General features: G+C 39.9%; 1 protein-coding gene across 1 annotated transcript in view; it reads right to left on the minus strand.

Moving 5' to 3' along the window:
• The window catches only part of col7a1l (collagen type VII alpha 1-like), an 89828-nt gene that overhangs the window by 72736 nt on the left and 1799 nt on the right, over nucleotides 1-15293 (minus strand). The window contains 5 exon segments of the mRNA XM_072672898.1: nucleotides 82-245; nucleotides 651-824; nucleotides 3611-3704; nucleotides 4723-4882; nucleotides 6538-6718. Coding sequence (XP_072528999.1) covers nucleotides 82-245; nucleotides 651-824; nucleotides 3611-3704; nucleotides 4723-4882; nucleotides 6538-6718 — 773 coding nt within the window.

Genomic DNA, 15293 nt, shown 5'->3' on the forward strand with positions numbered 1-15293 from the left:
TAAAACTAAAACATGTGAAAGGGCTGCAGTAGTGCACCATCTCTGAGTTCTGCCCTGCTGGAGTGTGTGTGTGTGTGTCACCTGTCTGTGCTGAGCTGGGAGCAGATGGCCCTTCGGGGACACAGGGGCGATCAGCAGTCTGTAGCCTGTCACGTCTCCGGTGGCCAGACTCCAGGAGAGCTGCAATGAGTTGTAACTCAACTCACTCACCTGCAGGTCTCGAGGGCCTACTACCTTCTCCACCACTGTGAGAGAGAGACAGAAAGAAAGAAAGGGGAAGCAGAACAGAGAACAGTGTGACAATGCATTTGCATCACAGCCAAAGAAGCAATTTCGTTTCACCTCTCATTGATTTCTATGGAGCAGTTATGCAGTAAGGCCTGTGGGAGTAGTGGTGAATTTAAATTGGCAAAGAGAGCAAAGAAGTGAAGAAGTGACTTCTCCCCAACAGTTAGTAAGGAAGCAATTTGTTTTCCTATAATATAGACACAGCATGAGAGACATACACTCTAGTCTATGCCAGGGATCACCAATTCCAGTAGTGGCAGGCAAGTGAAGAACATCTCTTAAAGCAAAGGGAAGCCCCGCAGTAAGTGCGTGTCTGACATGAGCGTGTTCTCTAGTCAGTGTGTATGTGTTCAGTGTCTCACCTGGCGGGCTGTGCTTAACTGGTCGAGGAGGTTCGGATGCAGTGAAACACACTCTGCGGGACAGCTTGGGCAGCAGGTGCTCTAAGAAGGAGGAATCAGGGCTGAGCATCAGGTGCTCCTCAGGAGGCTCACTCACTATCCGCCTCAGCTCCTCTGGATCTGCGTTTCTCACACCTGAGCAATACACCCACAGCATTGACGTCCACATCTATTGAGATCCGTTAATCAATCATCTGACTTGCACATTCAAATTCCCCCTAGCACAGATGATGCATCCATTAAATAGACAGAACAGATGAATGACTGCAGGATTATTCTTTAAGTACAGATAAGTGTGTAAAATAAGGAGGACTGGGGTCAGGGTTGTATATGTCACTGGGAACCTAAATCTGAGTTTCCTTTCTAATGAACTTAATCTGGCTCCTCGTGGCCCCCAGTGTACACAAAGCACAAAGAATGTTTTAAGAACATCTTCCCAAAGTCTAATAAATGTCTACTGTATTTCACTAGTATTGCTCTCCTCTCAATGTAGACTGGATGGTCCTAAAAAAGGTAAAGGTAAAGGTAAAGGTGCACGTATTTGTCAGGGGTCAGGCTTATGTCAGCAAAGCCCTGACTAATCCTAAGACTAATATGGCAACACTCTCTCCTAGAGTCTGGGCACCCTTATGAGCTAAAGTTCAAGCTCAAGCTAAACCTGGCAAGCTAAAGCTTTAGTGCCACAAGTGCCCCATTGTCCCTTCCGTCCGGCGCCCCTTTGAGTTTATATCATTATATCTGTACAAGTAGTTTGCATATAGATGTCTACTCAGGCTACATATGGATGATTGCATTTTTTATTGCTGTTTATTACTTTTAGTACTTTATTTCACTTTACTTTTATTCTTTATTATATTTATTGTTCAGTGTATTTTTCTCTCTTAGTGTAATATTTGTTAATAGTCTGTTTGTTTGTTACATCTCATACTTGTGTTGCTCTCACCAAGTAAAATTCCTTGTATGTATAACATACTTGACGAAACAAAGAGATTCTGATTCTGATTCTGATACTTCGCTTCACGGACGTACAGAGGAGGCACCGTAGCTGGGGAGATCCGCAGCCCTCCACTTACACATTCCTTGCCCTACCAGCATGGTTCGTAGCCTTCCCACCCTGCAAAACTGCGGTGAAGCAGAGAGGGACAACAGGCCATGCAGTGCAGTAGCTTCCGCAGTTGCAGCTCAAGCTTGTATCTATATATGGGCTGGTAATTCAGTCACAGATACCCCAGTAAACCCTAAAGAGATCTGTGAAATCACAACTGCAATGCACAGTAAAAAGCTAAAAAATGCATGTTATCTGCCTAGCAGTACTTTTGTAGTAGTTTTCACTTCCTCACTGAAACAAGCAAAGAATTCATGACTGTATGTATTCTGCATGTTTCAGTAGACAGCACACATGTGTTAATGATTACATAAGGATTTTTTTTTGGTGGAAAGAAAAATAAAATCTTCCTATACCATTTTAAAATAAATTAAAAAAGAACATTTGGGCAATCTCAAACTGTCCAACTGCATGAATGAAATCACAGGCAGACTCGGGCCTTATACCAAATACTGCTTCCTTCAGGTTCTTGTGTGGAAGTAACTGCAGCAAAGTCATCCTGGAAGCATCAGCATCTGATCCACGTCAGCTCTCCACCTTTTCCCTATTCTGTCCTTCTTATCCTCCCCCCTATCAAGTTGCCCTCTTTGAGGAGGAGGTTAATAAGATCTGGCAAACCTTTCTCCTGTCTGCGTTCCAGTCACCACCCTCTTAATTCTCTACATGTGTTTCTCCTCTTTCTACAGATGGTATCTGGTAATCTGTCTTGATAGTTCTTGACCTTTCTTCAGCATTCACCACTCTCAACCGCAAGATCCTCCTGTCCATACTCACAACCCTTGGAATGACTGACTTTACATGGCAGTGGTTGAAGTCCTACCTGGATGGGCCATCTTATCAGATAACATGGAAAGGATTCACTTCAGCTTCATGTGCCTGGTTCTCTATCCTCTTCCTTCATGCTCACTCTCTTGACGATGCAGTATCTTCTCATGGCTTCTCCTACCACTGTTATGCCAATCACACTCAAGCCATTCTTTCCTTCTCATCTTCTGACAACTGGGTTTCTGCTCATATCTCATAGCTGGTTTATCATGGATGGCAGCCCACCTTCTGAATGTGAACCCTGGCCAGACTGACTTAATAGACCCCTTGGTCAGACCCCTTAACACAGCCCTGTTGTCATCTCCATTGAGAACTCAAGAAGTCATTCTAGCTGCTAAAGCATGAGGCCATGGTGTTGCTGTGGAGATGTGTGTAGATGTATGAACTCTGATTCCAGTGTGGAAGTAACTAAGCTGAAAAGTATCTATGGATCTCTTTATACCAGCTAGGGATGTTTTCAGTGAGTACAACGTGTACACACATACTGCTCCTCTATCTACAGATGCTACATAGTGCGTAAATGCATGTAAAAGTGGCTCAGGCTCTGTACCAGAATCCATATCAGCTGGAATTGTCATACTCCATGAGTGTGATACTGAATACCCACACTTGCAGACTATGACAGTAAATGATAGTAGTTAGGTGGACGCGTGGCCCGCTGTGCGCATGTGTCCTAGATGTGCGGAGTTGAGCTGATTTATTCGGGCCTCTCGGGGGCAGATTGATTAGGCAGTCTGTGAGTCAGAGCATGAGGGGAGAGGAGACAAACCTGATGAGAAATGGCTGCAATTAATCGGCCACTAGCTAATGAGCTGTAATTATTCCTGCACTCTGGGCTTCGGGATGGGTTAAGTGTGTGAAAGAGTCAAGGCAGCAAGACCAAGCACATACACTCGCACACAAACCGTCCCAACACTTCCTGATTCGCTGACATTTAATGACCAACACATAAAACGGAACGGGATGAAGCAACATAGAGAGTGTTACTTACCAACCGCAAAGAGAGAGACTCCACTGTCAGCAACAGCTTTAACCGGGCCATCAATTTGATCATCTGATCTGCCATTAGTAATGAGAACCGTGATCTGCAATCACAGCGGGAATACCACGTTGGGGCTCTAGGTCTACAACACTGAATTAACATACTTATCATCACTGTCAGAACAAGCCTCGTATCTCCAAAATTGCAACTTTACAGGAGGGTTTTAATGGAAGTCAAACCTTTTATTCCAAGTAATCTTGGAACTTTCTATTGGTCTGTTTGGCATGAAAGTTTGACACAATTAACAGCTATTGCATTTAAACTAAGGACTAAACATGGTGACACGTGAATTGAGAAAATATTTTTTAGGTTCAATTGAGTAAAAAAGAGGCAAAAGATACATGAAACCACCTCTTCTTCTTTGTAGTAGCTACCTACAGTGATGTTCACACCACTGGAGTCACATTTTAACAGCTAATGTAATACATAATTCACAATCCATACCACGTATAAACGTGCCAGACCAAGAATGATTATTCACCATTATGAAAATCAACCAGTTCGTCAGATGTTCACCTGAATCAATAAAGTTCTTCAGTATGCGCCAACCACTATTATGCACTGGTGTGTGGGTGTGTGTGCGAGTAGGTGTGATCAGATTTGAAATACAAGCCGGTATCTCTGCAGTTCATTACAGCAAACCTCTTCTTTGTCTGCTCTCATTTGCACATCAGGTGCTTCTCTCTGCAGGACCTGCAGCTGTATGCAGTTGGAAATCTTAATGAACTGCTCATTTAGACGCAGTGTGTTCTGACATGAAAGCAGTAGTGACCCGATGTATCTGAATAAGGCCAGATGTGCTGACTGAGGCTTATGGGAGCTCTCTGATAAAAAGAATGCTGTACATAGAGTAATTATGTATGAGGAGCAGTGTGCTTCTTTTGTTAGGGTTAGAATTACTATTCTACACTTCACGTTATTCTGCAAAATTACTGCACAGCCTGACATCAAATCTGAAAGGCTTTTATTTTTCCAAACAAACAGAGTTCCTGATAGTTCTCTAAGTGAGCGAATCCAAATTAAGCATGAGGCTTACTGGGTCCTTTTATTCATTGCCACACCTTTGGAGTGTTGTCCCGGACAATGGACGAGCTGAAGACAGACTCTACAAGGAATTCAAGGGCCAGGCCAGTGCGGCTGCCTCCACCCTCATATGGTAGCTCCTCCACTGCAGTTAACACCTCTTCCAGGTTGGAGTAGTCCGTCAGAGCAATCCGCATCCTGACAACACAGAGCAGACTGATCACATTCACACTTACTTCACTGTATTTGGTTTTCTATCTGTGTGGGAAAATAACATACAAATACAAACTATAGAGCAATAATGCTGCGTCTAAACATAGTACTAACTTTAACCTGATCTTCACATATGGGTACATACTGGACTTTAGGGCTCGACCAATATAAAAATCATCAATATGATACCAATTTTAGGGAATTCAGATAACTACTCATTTAAATTTACATAGTAATTTTGTATTTCACTAGTTTATAGTTTACAGTTATCGGTTCTGCACTGTCACAGTATAAATAATACAATTATTGCAGCTTTGAAAATAACTGTAATTCCGAGGTCTCCTAGGGATTAGTATTATATTAGTTAGGTTAGGTTTGGCCATGTTTAACATTTAATGCCTACCACACAGTGTTCAGATTCACCAGGTTATGCGTAAAACCACTAACTTTCCTTAACATCAAGGCTAATATGCCAATACTGATATTGTTGAGTCTGGAATGAGAATTTGAATTCATTACCAAAAATCACTAAAATGTGAATATATATTTCCACTTTTTACCATCAACACCTAAAAAGATACACTAAATGGACAAAAGTAATGGGACAGGAGCTTTTATGACATCCTATTCTAAATCCATAGGCATTAATATGAAGTTGGTCACCCCTGCAGCTATAACACTTTTCAGAGAAGGATTCCTACAAGATGTTGAAGTGTGTCTGTAGGACGTTTTTTGTCTATGCATCCAGAAGAGCATTTGTAGGGTCAAACACTGATGTCGGACAAAAGGGCACACAAATCCCAGTGATGTTGTGAAAAAACAAAAGTTGGAGATTAATGGTGCAATATTTTAGATTAATTGTAATCCTTCCATTGATAACAGTGGCTTGTCATTATCGAGCTACAGAAGCTCATTATCATTCACCGTTAAGATTCCTACACCTGGTATGGTGTAGTCTTGCACACTGTACCTGGCATGTTGTCTAGTTCCTCAGAAAGCTTCTTAAGAATGCTGGATACATTTTCCTCATTAGTCACAGTAAGGGATTTCTGAACAACAAAGTGGCCGAGACTGAGAATTTTCTCAAACAACTAGGAAATGGCTTGGGGGCCTGTTCCCCTCTGAAAGTTCCTTGGTTGAGCTCTGCATGAGAAAAGCAAAACTCGAACACAAAGAACATTTTAATGCTCTGAATTGTTTATTTTGTAACTGCTTGAACAAAATGAGAAAGCCCCTCCTTCTCTGTATTTTAACCTGGTGCAAAAATTGCATCTTGGAAATGAGGCATTTGAAAGCTGCCTTTAAGAACCACGGGATATGTCCTAAAAATGTAGTGTAAATAAAAGACAGTGCTGTATGTAGAATATATATGAGGAGCACTTTCTTTTGTTAAGGTTAGGTCTGTATGAAGTTATTCTCTTTTTTAGTATTCCACATCACAATTCCATCTATTTTCTCAAATGCAGCAGACTGGGAACATCTCAGAGAAAACAAGGACGAGTCTGAGGTCAAGTGCTGTGACAGGCAGTAATTCTCAGACACAGGCTTTAGACACAGCAGTCCTAGGATAAAGCCAGCAATAAACTAATTAGGAGCCTGAACCACTGTGTGACCCATCATTGTATTCTAATCTCCTGTACCTGGGGACATCTCCGTAGACAGTAACACCGAAGCGGACTCCCTCGGGTCCAATCACACTGTTCTGGAAGGACCTAATAATTTCAGCGATGAACTCTTTAATCTGCTGGAAGCTGGAAGGACCCACTGACCAGGACTCGTCCACCAAGAACACAATTTCTGCTGGCATGGCTGTGCGGCACTCTGAAAGTACAGAAACACATTCATGTGTCAGTATATTCATTAAAAAAGAGAAAGCCTTGAGTCCCTGATATTCTCTGCATTACATCAGAATCTACTGCAGTGAAATAGTTAGATTAGATTGGTGAATTATGGTTGGATCCCAAGTCTGCAGGATAATAGGTCTCCAAGAGCATGGTTAAAGACCACCGATTTACAGTGAAGTGTTGATGCCTGACTTTCTGTGTGAGAATAGCTGATGGGTGTCTGAAAAATTTTCCCACAATCATCTCCATTTTAGTTGTTTTTGTTTTCAACTTTTTGACATAATGTGAATCTGACAGTCATTCTTAACATTATTACACAATTTCCTAACAAATGGATCAATAGAAATGCTCCAAAATGATTTGTATTTAAAACTAAATCCATGAACTTTGGCAATGCTTTCGGCTGGATAGCCACGATATACTGTGTTTCACCATAATGAACATACTTTCATACAATACATAACATTGATTTGATTAGTACCCACAGGACTCTATATACAAACTCTAAACAGATTCAATGAACTAAGTGATAATATCTGTAATTATCACTAGATGGCAGTATGGCATCAAGAAAATAAATATGAGCCTCCTAAATATGATCTGCACAGCTGCCTGGTGGTCAAATCATGCTAGTTAAACTGCAGCCCATTTGTAATAGATGTTATGTACAAGTACTGACATTGGAGGCCTTTGCCTCAGATACAGATGCCTTGTGATCTGCTTTTGATTGCAGTACATCTAACAGGGCATAAGACAACAGTAGACACATTATGCAGCACAAGCTCTGTGAACAAGACACCCCTAGTATGTAGACTTGCAGAAAGGCAGTTAAATCTATGTTGTAGCTTTCCATATATTTTACAATAGCTTTTTATGTTTATATAATATAGAGAAGAAAATTAGCAAATGTCTACAACATGACAACTTGATGTTTCAAATACTGCAGCCTATCCGTTCTCAAGAATTTATTGGTTATTACAAATGCGTACTTTGTCATCATCTCTGCACATTAAACACCCTATAAACACTCTATACACACTGGCCAATTTGTCTGATACACCTACAACATATATGGTATTCTGAAATTTCCCCTTTCTGATTTTCTCTATCTCTGTCTCCATATTGAAGAAAACTCCTTTGGATCTTTACACAAAACATACTCCCCTTAAACCTAAGGCTGTTTCATGTTGCATGCATTTTAACAATACCTGCAACCAGTATTTACTTCCATTTCCTATTAGCTTTTCATATTGTAGAGGAAGCATCAACTACCTGTTTAGGGTCACACTACAACATCGCTACTGGTTTTAAGTCAAGACTTTGACTGTGCAAGTGAGCATTCAGACTGTCGCTCAGTGGTGCATTATCGTCTTGCTGCATAACCCAACTATGTTTAAGCTTCAGCTTATTGACAGATGAACAGACATTCTATGTATGCATTCTGTGATACAGAGCAGAATGATTGGTTCCTTCAATAATATCATGTTGCTCAGGTCCTGAGGCATAAGACTATATGTACCACTATTCCCATTATGATTGAATTGATTATAAAATGCAGTGTTAGTGTGAAGCCAGATATAAAGTTACACTACAGACTGTCCGGTCCATAGAACACAATTGTCAATGCCTAATTTTCCCATTAATTATCCATTATCCCATTAGACTTATTTTATTTTTATTTTTTTGCAAATGTAAGGGTAGCATTTATGTTTATTTTCATTAGCTGTGTTGCTGTTCCCTTGAGGAAATGTTGGTAGGCCAACATTCTCTCCTGGGAAGATTTACTAAAGTTTCTAAAATTCAGAATTTGCTCACAGTGGTTTGGCAATGCCCTAGTGTCCTTAGAAACGGTTTTGTAAATGTTTCCATTTTTGTTCCTGTGCTTGAAACTCAGCATAAGCTAGCACTTAGTGTGATATGGTGTGAATGATCTCAAAACTGCAAAGTAACGTTTACACTTTGTCCCTTTATGTGTCTAGTATCTAGATGATGTTTTGATTGTACTGGGAGAAGCTTTGTTTGTTGAATGCATCTTGGAGAGACAGACATGTTTACACTGCTATAACATGTGGATCAAATGCGTCTCAGACCCCTACCTGAAGTGGTTTAAGTGATGGGATTTGTATCTGGTTTAAATGAGTCTTGTGCGTGTTTACACCTGCATGTTTATGTGGTTTGGCCTTATCCAGATATAATCCTGATAATAAACTTGGTGCAAATGTGGTCTCAGTGTCTAGGCATGAAATGAACAAAGGTCCAAAGAACAAAGGATATAATATGAGAACAAAAGTTACAATATATGAAGGAGAAAGGCAAATATTTGCAGTACTGCTATACCCCCACCTTCCCCACCTTTGAAAAACAAAATTCCAAAATCAATGGAAAACATCCCCAAACCATCACACCAACACCACCACACTACAACTAGCTTCACAAGTTTGATGTCAGATATAACAGGGCCCATGTCAGCCAAAAGCTCAGTGATACAGAGCAGGACGAATGGTTCCTTTAATATTAATATGATGCATTAGACTTTTCCTACACCATCCTACTATCGCCATTATGATTGTACTGATTGTAAAATTCTGTATTTGTGTGAAGCCAGATAGGTACACATTTACATTTATGGCATTTAGCTGATGCTCCTACCCAGAGTGACTTACAAGGTTACTGGTATTACAGAGGTGAGCCAATGTAGTGTTAGGAGTCTGGCCCAAGGACTCTTATTGGTGTAGTGCAGCCCAGTCACCCAGACCAGGAATCAAACCCTGGTCTCCCACATGGTGTTGTAACTCAGTGGCAGGTAGTGGTGTTATCTGTTGCACCACACCAACCACACACATCATACTGGCTGGTCCATAGATTAATTAATCTTCCTATTAATTATTATTTGTCAATGACCAATTTTCTTGCTAGTAATGCCTAAGCTAGTATTCATTCACATATGGTTTAAACATCTCAAAACTGACAAGGAACTGAGTGTCTGGGCAACTACTTTGAATGGCCCAAAGAACAAAGAGACCTATGAGAGAACAATGAGAGCAATGTATGTATCTCTGCTAACGGGAGCTGTTCTGGTCAACAGTTTGAGATTATTGACAACAATAGCAGACACTGAAAAGTCAAGCTAGACAAGACTGGAAAGGTTTTATACTTTTTACGCCCCCATTAAAAGGGAGGAGGGAGAAAGGCATATTTACAATACTGCTACACCCCCACCTTTCCCACAGCATAAATCCTCATTTCCACAGCTTTTGAAGTGTACAGTACATTAAACACGCTATTGTCTATTTTTCTGGAGGAGACGTAACACATCTATTCTCAACTTTGACATTTACAATAGGTAAGCAATTGCCAAAGACATTATTTCTCAGGCTCAGTAAATTCTGCTGATGTAATATCTGTGCAGCACTTTTGTGGAGAAAGGAAACTTCAAGAGACATTAATTTGAAGTCTGTGCTCTGGTGTGTAAAAACCTACTCAAAATGTACTGAATATGATGATCTACTGAACACACATTTGCTGCAGGCAACGTTGTTGACCCAGACATGTCCTCTGGACGAGCTAAGGACAAATGAAGTGGAAAAACTGATCGAGCACACAGATGTTCTCTATCTCTGACTGTCTATCTGTCTGTCTGTCTGTCTGAGCATACAGGTGAGAAGCATATGCACAGTAACATGACTAGACAATATGAACCTAGGGCCTACACTCTAAAAAAATATATATATCACTTTTAGCAAAAATAGTTCAAAGTACAAAGGAGTTTTAACAATAGCAGAAAGCTCTTTGTAAAATGTTATTTGAGGGTGGGTGGCTGCAGGATATACGTGGTGATAATTAGTTACTATTGTAATTCATTCTGTCATACTGCATATGATCTGAAATTGTTCAAAAAAAGATAGATAGATAGATAGATAGATAGATAGATAGATAGATAGATAGATAGATAGATAGATAGAAAAATATGTAGATAGATGACAATGTAAAGAATCATTTGAAGGTATAAATGGTTCTTTGGGTTGTCATTATCCACTGTGTTTTCAGGGTAGAGAAAAAAGAAAATTCATTTATTAATATCACTCTGTATCACTCCGTATGGCTGCCACAGATCCTATTCTTGCCCTGAGTTTCCATGATATGTGAGCCATAGCACTGACCTTAACTGAGGCAAAAGAGGCCTGCAGCTCTTTAGATGATACTCTTGGGTTTTTTGTCACTTCCTGAATTCTATGCCCTGCTCTTGTAGAGATTTGGGAGGGTGTCAGGGAAGACTGATTACTTTTTCTCCATTTGAACAGCAAGGCTCTGATAGTGGCTTGGTAGCTGAATTTGACAATCTGTGTGCTGCCAGTTTCACTCTGATTTAAAAGACCCAAAGTAATATTTAGATTGGACAGGATTGGCCCAAATCTAGGTTGGACTTTATTTGAAGCACTTTCAATTATCACTGATCCAAATTACCATTTCAATTTGGTTGTATTTTCTAGGATAGGGGCACCAAAGACAAAAGTGAAAAAAGTGTTTTGGCAATTTTTCTCCCATACTTATACTTATATATATATATATATATATATATATATATATATATATATATATATATATATATATATATAGACCCAAATAATTAGCTCTAATCTCACATTCTTAAGTCGCAGGTACCATTTCTCACAGTTTTAATGACCCCTTGTTCCCCTCCAAAGCAACCCTGAATGAATTTGACTACTAATAATCCTACAGCTGCCACTCCAGATTTCACTGATTAAGCCCACTCTCACTCTCAAAGTCAGTCCAGGTGTTCATTAAATTAGAGCATGCTGACCAGTATCCATATCAAATCAATAAGAGACCTCCTGCGACCTGAGCAATACACTCTCGAGGACATGTAAAAGGTAAGTAGCAAGACTTGTTCCGTTTACTAAATACAATCAGTATTCAGGCAATTGTAAAATCCATAATAATTCAACAATATTCAACAATATTCACATAGCTAATCTAATTGTGCTTATGACCTTTATACCTGGAAAAGTGTATTTCCTGAAACAAATGCAAAATGGTTGTGCAGCTAAAATGCATTTCATTTCCAGGCAGTAGCTAGGCTGTTGCTAAGTGGTTCATATGGTATTCCAGGTGGTCTCCATGGTGTTGCTAGCTAGTTCCTATGGTCTTGTTAAGTAGTTGCTGTAGTTTCTCAGGTGGTTGCTGTGGTGTTGCTAGGTGATTGCTATGATGTTGTTAAGTAGATGCTGTAGTATCGCAGGTGGTTCCTGTGGTTTTGCTAGGTGGTTGCTCAGTGGTTTTGATGGTATCCAAGGTGGTTGCTATGGTGTTGCTAAGTAGTTACTAGGTGGTTGCTAGGGTTTTCTAAGTAGTTGCTATAGTGATGCTAAGTGGTTTCCATGGTATCCCAAGTGGTTGCTATGATGTTGCTAAGAAGTTGCTATGGTATCCACACTGGTACCTATAGTATTGCTAAGTGGATGCTAGAAGGGTGCTACAGAGTGGCAAGGTGATTGCACTGGTATCTCAGGCAGTTTTAATGATGTTTCTTAAAGGGTTGCTTAGGTGTTGCTACATGGTTGCTAGGCAGTTGATATAGTATTTCAGGTGGTTGTTCAGGCTTTGCCAAGAGGCTGATGTTGTACTTAATTTTGCTGTTACGAGTGTATTTGTATTTGCTTTAATGAATGTCATTGCATGAAATTGTTGTAGTGTTAATGCAGTAACAGGTACACATTTAAGCATGGCAAAGGTCTGATGGAAATATTCAGAAACATTAGAGATGGAATTGCAGTGCTTGTCTATAGACATGTAAAAGCACTTGTGTTCCTGTGTAATTTAATGTTGTGCGAGCAAATAGCACAACAATTCACACAGCAATCAAAATCTGTGGTAAACACTGCTGTGTAAAAAATAACTAGGACTAGGACCTCATAAGCAAGTAATACAGTGGTAGTACTAAAGAATGTTACTACTGTAGTATTAATAACCAAACTCAACTCAAATCAAAAGAAGACAAAAAACAAACAAAATAATTAAAAAAACAACCTTCTCATCTCAAATCCACCCCATCCCTAGTTGGGACTGGACCAACCTGGAACTCACTATAAAAGACTAAGACTATAAAACTGTAAAAGTTGGCAGCCCTGATATATTACTAAAAAACACTATATAATCAGACTCACTGTAATGTGAAAACATTTTTACAGCACTTTGTGAAAAAAAACCCACTTTAAGGGTGTAGAAGAATCAGTTTTGGATACATAAAGACTTTAATGATAATGGATTCAATTACTGTGGGTTTCTGATAATAGAGTGAGCAAGTGTAAGGACCCTTTTTGAAAGAACTTTCAAAGAACGTAAAGGGGCCTAGACCCTAGTCCAGGCAGCTTTAATGATGTTTTTTTAAAGGGTGCTAAGGTGTTGCTAGACTCTGAATCCAGCAATCTTCACACAAAGTTCATATCTCTGTGGAACCTGCAGTCATTTCTTACACTCATATTCACATCTATCCAGTGTCTTTTGTAAATAATGTCATTTGTAATAATTCTATATCAAACCTGTACTATTTAAACTGCGTTGAACCAGTGCAATACTGTAAATGGAGAGTCTGTATAGTATGTGTATAGTGTGTATAATGTAAGTGTATAGTGTGTATAGTGTATATAATGCATAGTGTAAGTCAGTGTGTAAATACTCAGTATTTCTATTTTGTAAATATCTATGTTCTTTTTTACTACAGTGAGGGACAATGGAGCTGGAGTCGGGTTTACTATTTGAGATACACTACATGGACAAAAGTATTGGGACACTGCTTGTTCATTGTTTCTTTTGGGAACAAGGGTATTAAAAAAAAGAGCGCATCCTGCTTTTGTTGTAGTAACTGTCTCCACTGTCCAGGGAAGGCTTTCTACTAGATTTTGGAGCATCACTGTTGGCGAGGTCAGGATCTTGGATGATCACCACCCCACCTAATCCCCAACCCCCAAAGTATTTTACTACCGTGAGGGGCAATGCACCTAAGTTTTTCACTCACCGTTACGCCTGTGTAATGTAATGAGACAATAAAAGTGATTGATTTGATTTAGACCCATATATCTAAGCCAAGAAGCATCCAACTTATAATCGGTTCCGTCTGTCCATTCACACATCCTCCATCAGCACAATCCAGAGACAGACACATTGTTTATATAACCTGAGCCAGTGATGAAAACAAAAACAGCACAAGAACACCTCTGCTGCCTCTATCCCTATATCCGTTTGTCTGACGACCCCTCGCACTCTTGAGTGCAGGCAGATTTCGGGGATTAGCACTGACACCTGCGCCTGTGAGGGGCGACAGCAGAATAATACAGAGGTGAAGGCTGAAGACAGACTAGTCATCCTACATAACACAACAAACAGATCACCTGTCTCCTCAGCTCAGCATCACTGCCACAGCAACAACACTGAAATGTAAAGTTTTTAAAGCCCTCGAAATTTACAGTGACACGCACAATTCAGTGCACTGAGCTGGAGTCAGGTTTACTATTTGAGACACACTACATGGACAAAAGTATTGGGACACCTGCTTGTTCATCGTTTCTTCTGAAATCAAGGGTATTTAAAAAAAGAGCTTACTCTTTTTTTTATAGTAACTGTCTCCACTGTCCAGGGAAGGCTTTCTACTAGATTTTGGAGTATCGCTGTGAGGATTTGAATGCATTCAGCAACAAAAGTGTCAGTGAGGTCAGGGTATTGGATGATGACCACCCCACCTCTTCCCCAACTTCCCAGGTTATCCCAAAAGTACTGGATGGAGCACCATCATTCCAGAGAACACAGTTCCACTGCTCTGCAGGTCAAGGCTGGGAAGGGGGGCTTTATACATAGGGGTCATTAGGCATGGTGCCAATAGGTTCATGTTTATCTGCTCCAAAGAGTTCTATTCTCTTGATAATACTTCTCTACAGGGACTCGATGAACTGTGTGTGTGAGTGTGTGTGTGTGCATTTGTACACCTGTGTCAGCAATGAGTGCAAAAGTAGCTGAATGTGTTCATTAGAAGGGTCGTCCACAAACATTTGGACATATAGTGTAACTTGAGTTTAATGAAGTGAGATTTTTATACACATGGCTTTACCATCTAAAAGTTGAAAGTAACTGAATACAGCACTGCTTTTTGTATCTGGGTACATGAGGAAAAGAAGTTAAAGTGCACATATCCCTGAACTGTCCTAAAGGGAACTGTTAACAGGTGCCAGTGCCAAGCATGACATCATTGGTAACAATAGCAGACACAGGAGAGTACTCAGAAGGCACTGTGACATTTACTGTTCAGTGCATTAAACGTGCTATCAGAGACAACTGGAGTTGAATCGACTGGGATTTTGCCTTTTGTTAAAATACATAAATAAATAAATAAAATAAATAAGTAACAACATCCAAATACAATGTTGTGTAGTTAAAACCGACTATTTAGTTATTTAACTTCCAGTTAAAATGATTTGAAAGACATTTTCTGAGGATAACATATATATGATATAGACGATATATAAGATATTTTACTTACA

Source organism: Salminus brasiliensis, chromosome 2, assembly GCF_030463535.1.
Source record: "Salminus brasiliensis chromosome 2, fSalBra1.hap2, whole genome shotgun sequence".
NCBI lineage: Eukaryota > Metazoa > Chordata > Actinopteri > Characiformes > Bryconidae > Salminus > Salminus brasiliensis.